This window comes from Rhinolophus ferrumequinum, chromosome 12 (assembly GCF_004115265.2).
Source record: "Rhinolophus ferrumequinum isolate MPI-CBG mRhiFer1 chromosome 12, mRhiFer1_v1.p, whole genome shotgun sequence".
Classification (NCBI taxonomy): domain Eukaryota; kingdom Metazoa; phylum Chordata; class Mammalia; order Chiroptera; family Rhinolophidae; genus Rhinolophus; species Rhinolophus ferrumequinum.
This window is the reverse complement of record NC_046295.1, coordinates 63401327-63416933: the sequence shown is the minus strand read 5'-3', so window position 1 is coordinate 63416933 and position 15607 is coordinate 63401327. Positions and strand designations below refer to the sequence as shown.

At 36.7% G+C, this 15607-nt stretch overlaps 1 protein-coding gene across 6 annotated transcripts in view; it reads right to left on the bottom strand.

Annotated features, from left to right (window-relative positions):
• Positions 1-3800: 3800 nt before the first annotated feature.
• The window catches only part of MUSK (muscle associated receptor tyrosine kinase), an 85734-nt gene continuing 73927 nt past the window's right edge, over positions 3801-15607 (bottom strand). For 4 of the 6 annotated variants that reach the window (XM_033123395.1, XM_033123396.1, XM_033123397.1 and 1 more), the window contains 6 exons: positions 14591-14766; positions 13918-13941; positions 8356-8557; positions 7654-7845; positions 6350-6498; positions 3801-4965 (listed from right to left, as the gene is read on the bottom strand). In XM_033123395.1, the coding sequence (XP_032979286.1) occupies positions 4283-4965; positions 6350-6498; positions 7654-7845; positions 8356-8557; positions 13918-13941; positions 14591-14766 (1426 nt within the window). In that variant the 3' untranslated portion in view covers positions 3801-4282. The remainder of the gene's footprint in view (positions 4966-6349; positions 6499-7653; positions 7846-8355; positions 8558-13917; positions 13942-14590; positions 14767-15607) is intronic. The other 2 variants (XM_033123392.1, XM_033123394.1) reach the window with 1 other exon arrangement.

Below are 15607 nucleotides of genomic sequence, written 5' to 3'. Positions count from 1 at the left end.
TGAATAACGTGGGTTAGGGGCACCGACCCACACACACACAGATGAAAATTTGCATATAACTTTTGACTTCCCAAAAAGCTTCAGTTGTGCCTCAGTATCTGCAGGGGATTGATTCCAGGACCCCTTGCAGACACCAAACTCTGTGGATATGAAATCAATGCATACAGTCAGCCCTCTGAATCTGTGGACTCCCCGCCATTGACTGAAAACAGTATTTATTGAAAAAAATCCGTGTATAAGTGAACCCATGCAGTTCAAGCCCATGTTGTTCAAGGGTCAACTGTAAATGTTCTTTTCAGGTAAAAGTACGTATGTGTTTTCTCCTTTGTGTGAAGTGCGACACACGTTTAATATTCCTTTTTAAAATGAGTGTTCTAAATCAATTAGAAAATGAACGACACAATAGAAAAATGGGCTGTAGATGGTTCCCCAAATGAAAACCACCAATGACCTAGGCAAAAGCAAAGTTCAAACTCACTAGTAATTTAAAAAGTGAAATTAAAATGAGATAATCTTTTTCTATAACTAGATAGTCAAAAGGTTTCTTGAAAATAGAGAATTAATTCTCTCTGACAGCAAATGGCTAGGGCTGTGGGATCTGTTGTACAATGCAGAGATGAGAACACCCTTTCTACAGACCTGACAATACGGAACGAAAGCCTTCATGCTGTGCATGGCATTTGGCCCAGACATTCTCTTTCTCAGAATTTCCATAGGAAATAATTACAGGCATGTGCAAGTAAGGATGATTGGTACAGTATCATTTATAACAGTGAAAATTAGACAAAAACCTCAAATGTTAAAAAAAAAAATAAGAGATTAAGTTTTGGGGTAGCCATAAAATGGAATATCATTCAGAAACCAAACTGGACTTTTTGAAGACTATTTCATGACATGGAAGAGATTCACAATATACTGCAGAGTGAAAACAAGGGTTCTTTTTCTGCTTTTTCACAATACCAGGGAAAGGGTTTTTGGGTGCTACGTGCTATATACGCTGGTACTCTTGCCATTCTACCACTTAAACTGTCTTGTTGGTATCTCACTGATGCCGGTCCTGACACTTGTTAACAGTGGCATTTGTGAGTACGTCTCTCTCTCATCTCTCTTTATGAATTTATAAAATGATGTAACAGTGGGGAAAAAAATTCTTTATTTAAACAAGAAAGCAATACTGGTAAATAATGGGTCCACGTTCCAGAGATACAGAGCCTTCAGGTGAGCACTAAGGAAATAAGACAGAGATCTTAACATAACTAGAAAATGCATTTGGAGTTAACAGAAAAGTAAACATGGCATCTATTTGACTTTCTGATTACATTGACCATGCTACAACTTTTGTGCTATTCAATAAAAAGACTGGGGTCAGAAATTAATAGTGCAAGGAGTATATAGTGTGTGCTCTGAAGCTACGTACAACTTACAAATCACCTCCACAGTCATGGAGGTTCAGTTGTTCCCTCTCTAACGAACGGAAGCCCCACAGTATGATGCTTGAGAGTTCAGCCTCTTTTGGTCATAAACTAGGCTCTGTTCCTTTGTGTGCTTGGGCCAGTTACACAATCTCTCTGTGCCTGTTTGCTCACCTGAAATGTGGGCATAATGATAGTATCAACAGCACAGGGTGGTTGTGCGGTTTAAGTTAATATATTTAGAGTCCTTAGAATGGACACAGTAAGCATTCAATAAATGCTATTGATAGTATTATTTTTGTTACAACTATTCCTATCATGGGAGTCCTACTTGTTATTGTAGTTGTCAATTACTTTAAGTATTTAATAAAGTCAAATGGTTACGTAATATCTCCTTGCTTGCTTGTCCGCTCACTCGCTGGGTTTACCTACATTTCATTTTTTCTTTTTCTTTTGCTTTGGGATCTTGAATACCAGAGCCTGAAAAACACCCAGACAGAGAATCCGTAAGGCTGTAGAAGCCATGAGGAAGAGACAGAAAAGTCAGGGCCGTTATTCAGCTGCGGGGAGAGAAGCAGAGATGAGCTCCAAGTGGCAGACAATAACACTGGGCCTGTGGAAGCCCGGTCCTGAGGGTAACATGATATCGGCAGCACAAGCCACATGTACGCACTATGAGGAACTCTTCTGGCCTGCCTTTCTGCCCTAGCTTTTCCCATTGGCCTGACTTCCATTGCCTCTCTTTTTGTAATAAAACTCTGTCCGCTGAGGAAACCTGAAGACATCTTTGAAATTTGCAGAGCATATGTGACACATGTATGTGAGCTATTTATATTAACAGTATGCCATGAATACTTACATGAGAGTTCTAGACTCGCTGGTGGGCCTCTTCAATGGGTCTGCTTTGTTGGCCTCACAGCTCTCTGTTTTGGACTCATGCTGCAACCATCTAGCTCCTTGGATGACTCTCAGTTTGGACTTACAGTCATGAGTTTCCTAACGCATCTCTCTAGGTCTCAATCCTCATTTCCTAATTCCCTGTTTATGAGTCAGAACTGTGACTAAACATGTCCTTCCATTGTCATAACCCATGGAATCTGCTCTGGCCTGAAAAGGGAGGAAGATTAGGTAATAGGTAGGTAGGCAGTGATGGAGCATCAGAAACAGGCAGTCAGGTTAAGGGGAGGGAACATGACAGGAGGGTTTTAGAAAGTAAAATTGAGAAAACATCAGGGGTGAAGAAAGGGACAAAGTCTTGGGTAATTTCTGTTTTTGTCTTGTTTGCCTGAGTGATTATGAATAAGAAATGGGAGGTTTACCAGCAAAAATGACAAGTTGTTGCATGAAGGCAGATTTGGAGATTTTAGGTGGAGCCTTCCTGCAGACAGTTGAAATTCTACTTTTAAGAATTCAGACTGTTTCTCCACGGCATAACCTCCGATTAGTTTCAACTAAACAGTTACAAAGTAAACTGCTATTTTTCTCTTCCTTGTTTATGAGCTTTTCAGGAGAATTTGCATTCATACTCTTATCACTCATGTGGGACTTAGAGATAAGATACATTGTGTAGAGCTCCCCTGAGAAATCTTGTGCACCAGGAATCTGAGTTCCAGATATTTTTTTTTAGAATTACAAAATGTGAAAAGATAGATTGTCATGCAGAAAGTTGGTAAGCAACACTGTATTAATTCTACTGCCTATTCAATTGGTTTCTAAAAGGAAAAACTGTCAGAAGGCACAAAAATATCACGTTTGAAATAAATCAAAGCCACAGGGCCATCTTGTGAAACCCCATGTTATAAACCATGTTTTAAGAGATTTAATAGACTGGGGCAATAAAATGAAAGAATGACAAATTTGAAATGTGTGGCTTTAAAAGTAAATACAGAAGAAAATGGTAATATTTGCAAAAGGTATATATACATATCAGTCCACAATATTATTTAAAAAATTATTTTGGCCAGAATGCTTATCGTATATATGAATAAAAGGAAAAAAATAGGTAAATAACTGAAAAAAAGGACAGAAAGTCCTGGAAAGAGAAAGAAATAAAGATTAAAGCAAAGGAAAAAGTAATAATAAATTTTTCAAAGAAAAGGGTAAACTAGTAAGACACAAAAACATTTTCCAGAAAAACTGTAGGAATAAAATAAGCAGATTAAATTCATGACAAGTGCATACAAAGCAGAAACTTCTAAAGGAGAAGAAGCACAAAGACAGAACAGGGAACTAAAAATCACAGTAAGAATAGTGCCTTGCTGACTTGTCATTTTATTCCTTACAAATGCCCTATCAATAAAGTAAAACATAACTCTGTAGATTATATAGACAAATATAAAAGAATGCATTAAATGCAAGAAAGAAATTCAATAAAAAACCAACACTCCTCTTTGGGTGGGGAGACAATGAATGGTTTCTCTCTTTTGTTTTCTGTGCTTTAGTTAAATATCTTACATGAAGCTATACCACTTTCATAATGGACAGGAATTAACTCTATTAAAAATGAAGTTCTGTATCACATTTCAATTATATTAAAATTTAATACAGCAGACTCTTACTCTGCAGCCAGCTATTTCAGGAACTGAACAGATGACATTCTTTCCAGTACAATATGTAATACAAACTTTCCCCATGAGGAAGAGTAGTTGTCTCTGGTTATCTGACATAGTTCCTAGCCTGTGTTTCCAATCATCAACTTTCAATAGGTCAGTTCTGCACTGTCTTTGCTTTTCTCAAGAAACAAACCACATGCTACTCATGTCTACTATTATTCTTTCCTATGTGGTTCTTGATGGGCTTCTGGCATTGGATTCTTCCGGCTCACAGAGCCTGAGAGACATGGCAGTGTTTTCTTTGCACATCTTTGACCCTTAGACACTCACAGTTCCTTCTGCCCTCTCACACATGCGTTCTAGAATTCGGTGAATACTGGCGAAACTAGGTCTGTCTGCAGGCAGCTTGCTCCAACACAGTCGCATTAGATTGTACAGCTCCAGGGGGCAATTCTCAGGGCAGGACAGAATGTTGCCATCGCGCACATAGTAAATGACCTCCTCATGGGCCATCCCATAGTAGGGCTGCAGGCCATAGGAGAAGATCTCCCACAGGACCACACCGTAGGCCCACACATCAGACTCTGTGGTGTAGCGGTTATAGAAAATGGACTCAGGTGGCATCCAGCGAATAGGGATAGCATCGTTTTCATTAGCTTTGTAGTAATCTGCTGAGTAGATGTTCCTAGAGAGGCCAAAGTCGGCAATTTTCACCACCATGTTTTCACCCACGAGGCAGTTTCTGGTGGCTAAATCCCGGTGGACAAACTTACGCTCTGAGAGGTAAGCCATGCCAGCGGCTACCTGCCTGGCGATGCAAAGCTGCTCAGCACAGGAGAGGGGCGGGGGTCCTGGGCTGGAGACCTGAGCCCTCATGGACAAGTCGCTGTGACTGAGGCTGCACACGGTGTGGGGAGACATGCTGCGGAGGAATTCATTGAGGTCTCCATAGGCCATGTATTCAAACAGCAGGCACATGGGTTTCCCCACAGCACACACACCTGGAACCAAAATAACATCCTTTGTTAGGCTGGGTTTCGAAAGTGACCCACTGGAAAGAGCACTCCAAAAGCAAATGACCAGATCAGAAAATATGGGGAACTGGTTTTTCTGTTGACAGCATCACAGTCAAATGGTAAACATCTTTTATTTACCTTTTAAGATGCAGCTTGTTTATCACTCCTTCTAGGGTTACTTAGCTCCCGACCCTTCCAGGATCAGATTTTCCTTTTATCGTCCTTCAACATAGTACCTACTATCCTATATTATAATCATTCATTTATTTGAAGTTTCCCCCACAATGTTTTAGCACATTGAAAGTAAGAGGTCATGTCTTCTTCTTTAAATTCTGCAAACCTGCCACATGTCTGGCGGAGCAAGTATTCAATGTTTAGAGAATGAATTTATGAATGGATGTTTGCTTTGAGTATATAACGTAATTCCTCTGTGTTTCTACTACCCTGTTTCCCTGAAAATAAGACCTAACTGGAAAAGAAGCCCTAATACATCTTTTGGAGCAAAAATTAATATAAGACCGTCTTATTTTCGGGGAAATATGGTAAGAACGGGAGACATAGCAGCCCTACCTAATACCAAATTGCCCCGAAAATAAGACTGGTTTTTATATTAATTTTTGCTCCAAAAGACGCATTAGGGCTTGTTTTCTGGTTAGGTCTTATTTTCAGGGAAACATTGTAGTTCACTGAAGTAGGATAATAATGGAAGATGTATGAAATTTGGAAAGGAGAAAAACAATCCAAAAAACAATCCAAAATCTTAGATGAAGTTTTCAAGGTTGCTGCAGTAAACCATTCTGAAACTTAGGTTTTACTATGTTCATTTTAGAAAGGACAGAATGTTAATACAAATAGACTCAGATTTAGTGTCAGGAGCACATTTGCAAATCTTAAAATCTTGCTACTGTTGAGAGGGAAAATGGGCAACTTGTAATATTAGATCATTTAGGCACAAATTTACGTCACCATAAAAAATACATTATTAGATCTATTATTTTTTTCAGGTAATAATTAGATGTCTCTGTTCAGGAAGGGAAATGAAGAGAAATGAAGAATACTATTAACTTGGCTTATTTATTTTAGGGTTAGTTTTTAATTCCAGGGACTTTAGCTATCAGTATATTTATATCTACTAGAGAGAAAAATTAATGAAATGACAACATATTTCTCTGAGAAATTTAAAAACCCCAATTTTCTTGAACTGAGGTGATTTAATGAAATGTTCCACTCCTTGACACAGAAAATATTATATGGAAAGGAAGAGACACATCTCCCTGATCAAGGAGTGAGGAAAGCATAAATGAACTATGAAAACCTTGGAAAGCCTCTGTTTTCTGATACATAAATTTCTTCACTTATATTTTCATACCTAAGAGTTTCACAATGTTTGGATTATCAAATTCTGCCATGAGGGCTGCTTCCCTTTGAAAATCTGCTTGCATGTCTGCTGAAGCTTCTTCTTTGAGCATCTTCACTGCCACCATAGTAAAAGGTTCATAGGGAAGTAAGCCCGGAGCCCTGAGGGGTACATTTATTTAGAAAGAAATCAAAGATCAGGAATATTATACATAGTCACATTATATCTACCCACACATATACATCCCCCCATGTACGCAGCCTTTCTTAGAGCCACAGAATCAAAGAAAAATGCCAATAGTAGTAGATTGTACTTAAAATTCCTTGATTCCAGTTAAGAAAAATCACTAGGGCTACTTTCAACATAGGTTAAGTTTGAAAAATGCATTACTTATAAATTACAGTATTTAAAAGTGCACAGACCCAATGGGATTACCATTACCATCTTAACCCCTTAATCTTTGGCCAGAATCTAAATTCCTGGAAGGCAGGGACCATAACTTATTCACCTTTATATTCTCAAAGCACCTAAAATGATACCTTGCATATTTTTGGTTTTCAGTAAGGATTTGTGTTAGGTTTTCATTAGTCATGTAAACTTCATAGCAGGACCACCTTGAGAGCACATAAAGTTGTGTTCTACTCAACAGCACTAGGACAAAGTGACAATTGGTGTCCACATTCTCTGGCCCCGCTCTGTGTCTGTGGAGCTACATCGATGCAGAGAGGGTATTTTATCCCAATTCACACAAAGGGCTAATGTTGGCCCTAATACATATTCATCTCTTGAGCGTATTGTTTTCTGACATTTTTGCATTATTTTTCCTTTTCTATGTTGCCATTCTATGAACACCAACTCATATTTAATATCTACACACATCAGGCTCTGAGTTCTTCAATGGAAACATTAGTACAAGGTAAACTTTAAATAAAGTGGAGAATATAGTGATAGAAAATGGAGAAGAAGTAAATGTGAGAGTTATTTCCTAAGAACAAGTGCGAGAAATTATGATTAAAAATGTACGACAAAATGCTTTTATGAAAAGGAAAGATGATCAAATGTTGCTAAGTGCTTGGAATTTGAATACTCTACAAATAAAGATTCTCTTCATGTACACAACCCTATTTTTCAGCAGAGAGGGAAATTATTTAGATTCAAAGTATAATACTCAGTACAAATCAGGTGAATGACACTAAAGATGAACTAATTTAATAATAACTGTGATACATACTGCATAGACATCAATGTCATGGTCTGGTAACTTTTCAGACACAACATATTTCAGTAGGAGAGATGTTTTACAAGAGTAAAATTACCTCGCTTGAAAGACCCTTCCAAATGCTCCCTCTCCGATATCTCTCACATATTCAATGTTATTCCTTGGATACTCCAGGCTGAGCAATTTGGGGTTCAGAAGGAGTGGCATCCTTTGGTACATGGGGTTGGGATGAAGTCTGTCTAGCAGGAGCTCAGAAGGAAGAGTAGTGAGGGTTACTGCCGCTGATTCTCTGCAGGTTAAAACAGATATGGTCAGTAACGAGTTTAGAACCAGGTGAGATCTTTGTACTCAGACTTAGGTTCTAAAGAGATAAGTCATTTAGAAGGAAACAAATAAGTCACTGAGCAGCCAAAGATCCTTCAGTTTTAGAGCGTTGAACTATTTTGTTTGGTCTAGAATCAAAAGTCACATTTCCTCAGGGATTCTGTCACTATCCGATCTAGCAGTGGCAATGGAGATGTGGGGGGAGATGGCAAGCAGGAATAGCCATATTCTTCCAAATTATTGTTTAGATACTCTCTGCTGTGAAAAATGAACCGTAGGACATGTGATCCTATGCAAAAAGTTATCGATATTTCTAAAGATCATGGTGAGGATGCCTAATTTTAAAGCAATGCAATGGATGTCATAAAGAGACTGGTAGTGTTATAAGTATTCCTTTTCTTATCCCCAATTCCAATATCAAATATGTAGACTTTAAAACATTACTACATGTGACTAGCTTAAACTAGAATCTCACCTTTTATTATTCTTCCACTGTTTTCTTCTTCGGCAACAATAAAGGGTAGTTATGGTAAGAAGCGCAAATACTGCAAAGCTGGACATGATGGAGACTATTACAGTCATGGAGTATGTAGGTGAAACAGAGAAGGAGGAGGAGGAGGAGGAAGGCAAATTTGGAATGTCCACACTTGGCTTTGAGGACGTCATTGGTGGGAATGCTGAAAGGAAACAATAATTCTTTTCATTCTTTCTTAAACTTTTAAGATGCAATTTTTGTATTCAAGCAATCAGTAAACTAAATTTAATTTTAAGAATAGGTTGTTATGTATCAGATTCTCTCGGGTTATATGTCTGTAAAGTCCCATTGTAAGAATCCAGTGAGGTCCAATTGTCAGTAAATCCAGCTTATAGAATCATGGAATTTTAAAGATGAGACTCAGAGGAAAAAAACCATTTTTTTCCCCCACAACAAATACATATCCTGGGTTAGTGCTCTTTACATTGCATCATATTATTTAAAACCCAAAACCAATCATGGAAATTAAGTTATTAAATAAATATCTTCATGAAATTAAATATTGAAGTCAGTATTGTCTACAGCTGAGCTTTTAGACACATTTACTGTTGATTTACAAATAGAGTAAAGTTTATGGGAGAAAATGAAAAATGGAAATATTGAGACACAATTGAGCAGAAGTTAGTTTGTCTAACAGCTGAACTTTGGCCAAATTCCTATTGAAAAGGTCAATGCAATATCAAAACAAGGTAAAATCTGCATTCCTGCTGGAAACCAAAAGATGCATCACTCTGTAGAGTGCAAAGTCCGTTGTGTATCTATTGAAACAACCATATTAATTATATTTTAAATCCTTTTAATTGAATAAAGACAAAAATATGAATACAGAGTATTTTAATTATATAATCAATAAGAATGTTTTCATAGTAAAGAATGAACTTTGTATACTAAAAAGAGAGAATAGACTTATTTTCAAACATTTGTGGAATACTGACAGATATGATATCTTCTCAGGCCACAACGGTAAATCTCAATAAAACTCAAAAAAGTAGAAATTATGCAGATCTATTCTTTGACCAAAATGCAATTAACAATAGATTAAATAAAATCCAAAAAAGAAAAAAAATTGAGTATCTTTTCAATCAATGAGTAAAAGGTAGCCACAGTCATAGATTAGAAAATAACTTGCTAACTGTGTGTATGGAATTTGGCCAAAGCTGTGCTGAATGATAAACTCATAGTGTTATTTCTTTCCATTAGCTAAAAATAATAAAGGTGAAGGAACTAAACATTTAACTCAAGACTTTAGAAAGGAAACAAAAATTACAGAAAACAAAGGAAAATAGATGATAAAGTAACAGTCATAAACAAGCAGAAATTAATAAGTTAGAATACACATACCACAAACGATCAACTTAAAAAATAGATGAATAGTTGGTCTTATAAATATTAAGTAATCTAATCAGAAGAATTTTAATTTTAAACCATAAGAAAGGCACAAGCATACAAATTAGGAATGATAAAGAAATTATGACATGAGTCAAAGTCCAGCAAAAAAAAATTATGCAATTACATTTTCAAAATCTTAAGGAAAATTATGTTAATTACCAAATTTAAAGAATTAGAAAATCTGAATATAGCTATAAGTAGGAATTTAAAAGTCATTATGGAATTATGGATACATTCTTTTGGTCTTGGCAGAGATAACATTTTAAAATTTTATAGTCTGTTCCAGTAAGAGAAAAAAAAATAAATTATTTTAGGACATTATTAGAATACAAATGTCACAACCTAACAATGTTAGCACAAAAGAAAAGCACATTCATAGATTATTGAACATAGATTTAAAAGATCCTAAGTGAATGATTAGCAATTGACTGCAATATGGTAAGAGAACAGTGATTTAATATAAGGAAATATATTAATATAAAACATTACAAAGTCAAAAGAAATCTTTTATTAAAGTAGGTGCCTAAAGCCATGTGAAATAGGACACTGTAAAAGCAGAGATTACAAGGGGTGCCCACGTATGACTGCTTAGCCTAGAAGGACACAGTGATTCTTTCCGGAGCACCTATTGTTAAGAAAGTGGTTTTGAAGCCTGTGGAGACCAAGTTTGGTCATTACTGTGACTCAAGTGGCATCTGGAACTGGAAGAACACCAGCACAGCAGTAAGACATCTGTGCGGAACCAATGACAGCATTTCTCATCACGTGTCACAGAAATGGTGGACTTAAACAGAATTCCCAGGTTCCTCTTTGATTGATTTGAAAGTCGATCTTATTTTCTTCGGACTGAATCATCCAAAATCTTTTAAAGATCAATCCAAGCTAGGTGGGGAGGGGGCCTTAAATTGGAGAGTGGAACTTGCTGCTAATAATAAAGTAGGAGCAATCATGAAAAAAAGGGAAGAAGTAGCTATTTTTATATCTGGATTTTACAGAGCAATTCATACCATATTTAACATGCGAGGGAATGTAATGTAATTCATAAATGGGTAGTATAATCTCATTAGTAAATATAGGAGTAATTTTTCTCAAAAATATCAGAAAATAGAGTTCGATGGCATAGTAAAAGAAAAATCCATGGTGACTTAGTAAGATTTGTTTTCAAAATACAAGAATTGGCATAGTTTGAACAATAATTTTGCTTTATGGATTTAATTACTTTTCCTCTAAGGATAGTTTTGCTCTGTTATTCCTTGATTATAGTTTCTGATTTATTTACGCTGGTCTTCCTTAGAGTGACTAGTTATATGTTTGAATTCAAATGATCAGTTTGGATCTCCAGTTTCTTTCCTTTTAAACTTTTCTCCTCATCAATTTTATCTCTTTATCCTTTTCCTCTGAACATCAGGAGTGTTTCATTAACTCATTCATCCACACATTACTGTATTCATTAAATTAATGTTGATTGTTACATATCAAGAATACTGTGGTGGACATGACAGGTTTTTGTGTTAAAGAATTTAACTGGGAAACAATTAGTAAACAGATAATTACAGTAAAATGTAAAAAGTGTTTCAAGAATGGTAAGAACAGGATGCTTGTGAACACCCAGAGGCAGCCCAGCTCTAGGTCTAGGCATACTGGATAAGTTTTCTAGAGTCAGTAACTAAGGTAAATGTACAGGGTGAGTAGGCAATAACCAGTTGAAGGTGTATCTATGTGTGTGTGTAGAAAAGGGGAAGGAGTCGGGTGGAGCCAGGGCAGGGAGATAGTATTCTATAAGGAAGGAATAACATGGACCAGGGCAGGAACCAAGCAGTTGTGATGCCTTTCTAAGAACACACTTAAGATTTCATTGTTGAGCTGGGAGTATCTATAGGTAAGGCTGCAGATGTCAGGTGTCGATCATAAAAGGCCTTTTATACCAAGTTAAGTAGTTTGGACTTTGCCCTACAGTAAATGGAGAGATTCATTGAGGGTTTTAAACAATGGAGCAGCGTGATCGGCTTTTTGCTTTAGAAAGATCACCCAGCTGCAGCTTGACTTCCACGGTATAAATATACCCCCCATGGTTGATTTTAAGCTATCAATATGAAGTCCTGAATGTGGAGTTGGAAGAGATGTTTAGTAACACAGCATTACACGGGATTTCTACCATATAGATAACAAGGATAAAGAGAAATTTTATGTTTCTCTCTGGACAGAAAGAACAAAGTACTTATAGGAAAAAAGTAACCAGATGCAGACAACTCATTTTCAAAATTAGAAGTAAAAAAAGAGTGAGATCATATATCTAGACTACTGAGAGAGAAGAAATGTCACTCAAGAATTCTGTATCTGGATAATACAGCTTTCGACTCTCCAGGTAAAAGATAGTGATTCTGAAGATAGGCAAGGATTCAGAGACTCTGTCACCTAAACCCATCTGAGGAAAGACATAAACTATATGGGGCCCAGAGATTTCAGGAATTCAGGAATAGTGAAATGCCTGCTAAGCAGACAAATAGTGTAAATAGTACAGAGGAATTAAGTGCTCAAAAAGATATTTCACTTCAGCAAGAGAACTTATAAAATGAAAACTCCTGAAATTCTCGTCTGTGTCCAAGCAAGAAAGAAATAATACAAAAGATAAACGAATGACTTTTACAAAAATCTTCCAGCACCCTTCAAAGTGAACTGGTAATATCCTTTAGCGTTTACTCAGAATCAAGAAACTCTTCAAGAAATACATGAGAGCTTTACACACCCCCGTAGAATATGGAACGCTACCTAATGGGGATGCCTTCTTTGTTCAACTGTTGACCTACCTGAAGAGCTTATGCCAATTTCTTTAATAACAATAATTGAATTTAACTCAGGGAGCACACTCTTAGACATTCCCCTGACATGTTCAGACAAAATGATCATTTGGAGTTCATTTTCTTATATGTACAAAAGATTTCATAAAGCTGTTTTTCAAGAATAGGAAATGAGTTTATTATAGCTAATTTATACTTCTATCCTTACAATTGGTGTGAAAGACAGAAATATGGATGTTTTTTGTGCCTGTTGTTCCTGTCTAATCTAGGATTAAATGTCAGCACCTTCCCTCATAGTAACCCTCAATGGACACATGCATGGATGAATAAGTAAACAATTGAAGGATAACAGTGACCCCAGTCATCAATTAAAAGTCCAATCAAAGTAAAGTTTGGCTGCTTATATGACAAAGAATAGAAAGATTTCTTTTTAATTCCTTCAATTTGGGAATAACAATTTGACAGGCTTCCAGAATAATAGATTTTTTTTACTTTTTCATAACTGTTGTTTATGAACTCTGAGTGATTCATTTGCAACCAATAGTATCCTTTCTTTTTAATAACTCTAAGTATTCATCCTTTAAGTAAGCTGGTAAAACCTGGCATTTAGCCAAGTTCAGAGGCTATTAGGCTGGAATATGTATCACAGGAAGCAAATAAGCCTTAGAACACTCAAATTAAGGGCAGTTAACTGACATGAAAACCTCTTCTAATATCATTCTGAAGATTTCTGGATTCTGGTAGGTTAAAGCACTACTTGATACAGGTTAGGTTCTAGGACATCCCTTTTCAAGCAAACTTCTTGAATTCTTTCTAGGAATTTTGAGACTACCCTTTTGATTTGTCCCTGTAAGCTTTATATTAGAAATTAGCTGTCTTAAAGAACAGCTATCTTCTAAAAGTAGGATCTGTTGTCACAAATGAAGATTGTGAATTGGCTCAATGAAGAAACAGACATTTGTTTTCACTCGAAAGAATTCGATGATACAAAAATCACGAATGCAAAGTCAGAAGGTGACACTTTCAATCTGGCTAATTTTATAGCCATATAAGGGATCAAGCAAGCTAATAACCTTGAGGTAGGAGATATTTGTGTAATTCGCTAAATGTGGTGCTCTCCATGGCCTAATTAGAAGCTATAAAGTGTGATCTCAAATGATCTCCCTTCATGTTCTACCCTGGGTGATACGGTGGCGAGCCTTTGAGAGGAGGTATACAGTCTGTTCTGGACGTTATTCAGTATGAGTGTACATACGCATGCATGAATCCATTTACATACACATAAGGTTTCAAGGGCACAAACAAAATTACTTACTTGTTAGGTTTTCCTTTTTATAATCTGAAGGGGAAAGGATAAAAATGTGTTTTAAATGAGCATCCATGTATCTCATGTATTCTGTGAGAGAGTGCTAAGAACTGCAACTTCTTTCAGCTCTTTAATATGCAACTGGAAAACGTTCTTTGCATTCGAATGTGAAAGGATTGCGTCTTTGAAGTTAAACCAGCTAGCTGTTAGAGCTCCTTACAAAGTTCATTAAAGCAACATGCAGCCATTCAGCTTTGTTTTGTGAGATCAGCATTTTCAAACATGTGGCTTATTTTTGCATGCTTAAAAATCTGCTTCGTTGGCTAAGAAAGAGGACTTTATTCCATTCCTCTGACAAAGTACAAGAAGTTTCTTAGCCATTTCTCTGCACAGTTCCAGAAAATGTTACAAGCTCTCATAATAGTCCCCTGAGAAAACAAGGTAACATCTCAAGCAGCAGTTAAAAGTGCTCTATTTCTTTGAGAACAAATGAAGTAAATCCTTATGCTAACCTATGCAATAAGGAGAGCACTAGAAATCTGTTATTAGATGTCTGAGGGAGGCAGAGCTCGGAAAAACAATTAGAAATGTCTAGAAAAATTAGGAGATTTAAGTTCACAACTTAGTTTCTTCAAAAACAGTAAATTTCTCTTAACCTCCAAACTCTTGAGAGAACTGTTACCTAAATATGGCAGTCTGGTACAGGCCAACGGGTCCCGGTGCATGCTGGGGAGCGTGCTGCAATCTGGCATGGACAGCACATGCATCCCAGATCTGTAGATTGCTCTGCGGTTCTTTTCTTCCATCGCCAGCCATTCTTTCACACAGAAGAGTTCCTTCACTGCCAGGCAGTATTCTCTAAAATAATTTATGGAGAACAAAACTTGATGAATCATGACATGTTAAAACCAAAATTGTGGCCGAGCCTAAACTCGGTATGTTCAAAACATCATCAGAGTACGTTGTTCTTGCAACATGATTTTTGAAAGGACTGTTTTATTGTAAATAATGTGAGACTTTATGAATATGTGGTATCACTCTGTGAGATAAAAGGCTATCTTGTTTTGCTTTTAAAACATAATTAATGCTACGCTACTTTTGAAAAGTAAGATTACATGTAAAGTATTTTTTTTTCCTTTGGGAAAAAAGTAGAACTTTTAAATTAAAAAGGTATTAGGTTAGGAATCCCTAATCTGTCTTCTCTCAACTTTATATTAAAATAGCTACAAAGGTACAGAAACAAGGTACACAGTTTTAAAAACACACACACAAAAAGTCACGGATCCTTGTCAATCAGTGCCCAGCCTGGGAGATTTTCCTGTGATCTCGGGGTTAATGCACAGGGCCCTTGGCATGATGTGTCTTCCAAACAGAGCAGCACCACTTTCCTGACAGGTTGTAGGAGAGCATTTGTGTCCTTACCCTGTCCTAGCTTTGGAGAAGCCAAGTCCTGTGCCATTGCCGTGTGTGCTTCCATGTGAGAAAACCAGAGTAATGCCTATTGGAACATGAATCTGTTCTATTCATTCATATGCTGTATTATGAGTGAAGAGGCTGAAGAACTGTGTGGATTCTTCAGAATTACAATTGTGGACTAATTAGAATTGTGTGGATTAATATTTGTTCCAGCTTATCTTATAGAAAATAAGATAGACTACATAGGCGAAACATGGTTAACTCCAAACTAAGATACTTGGGG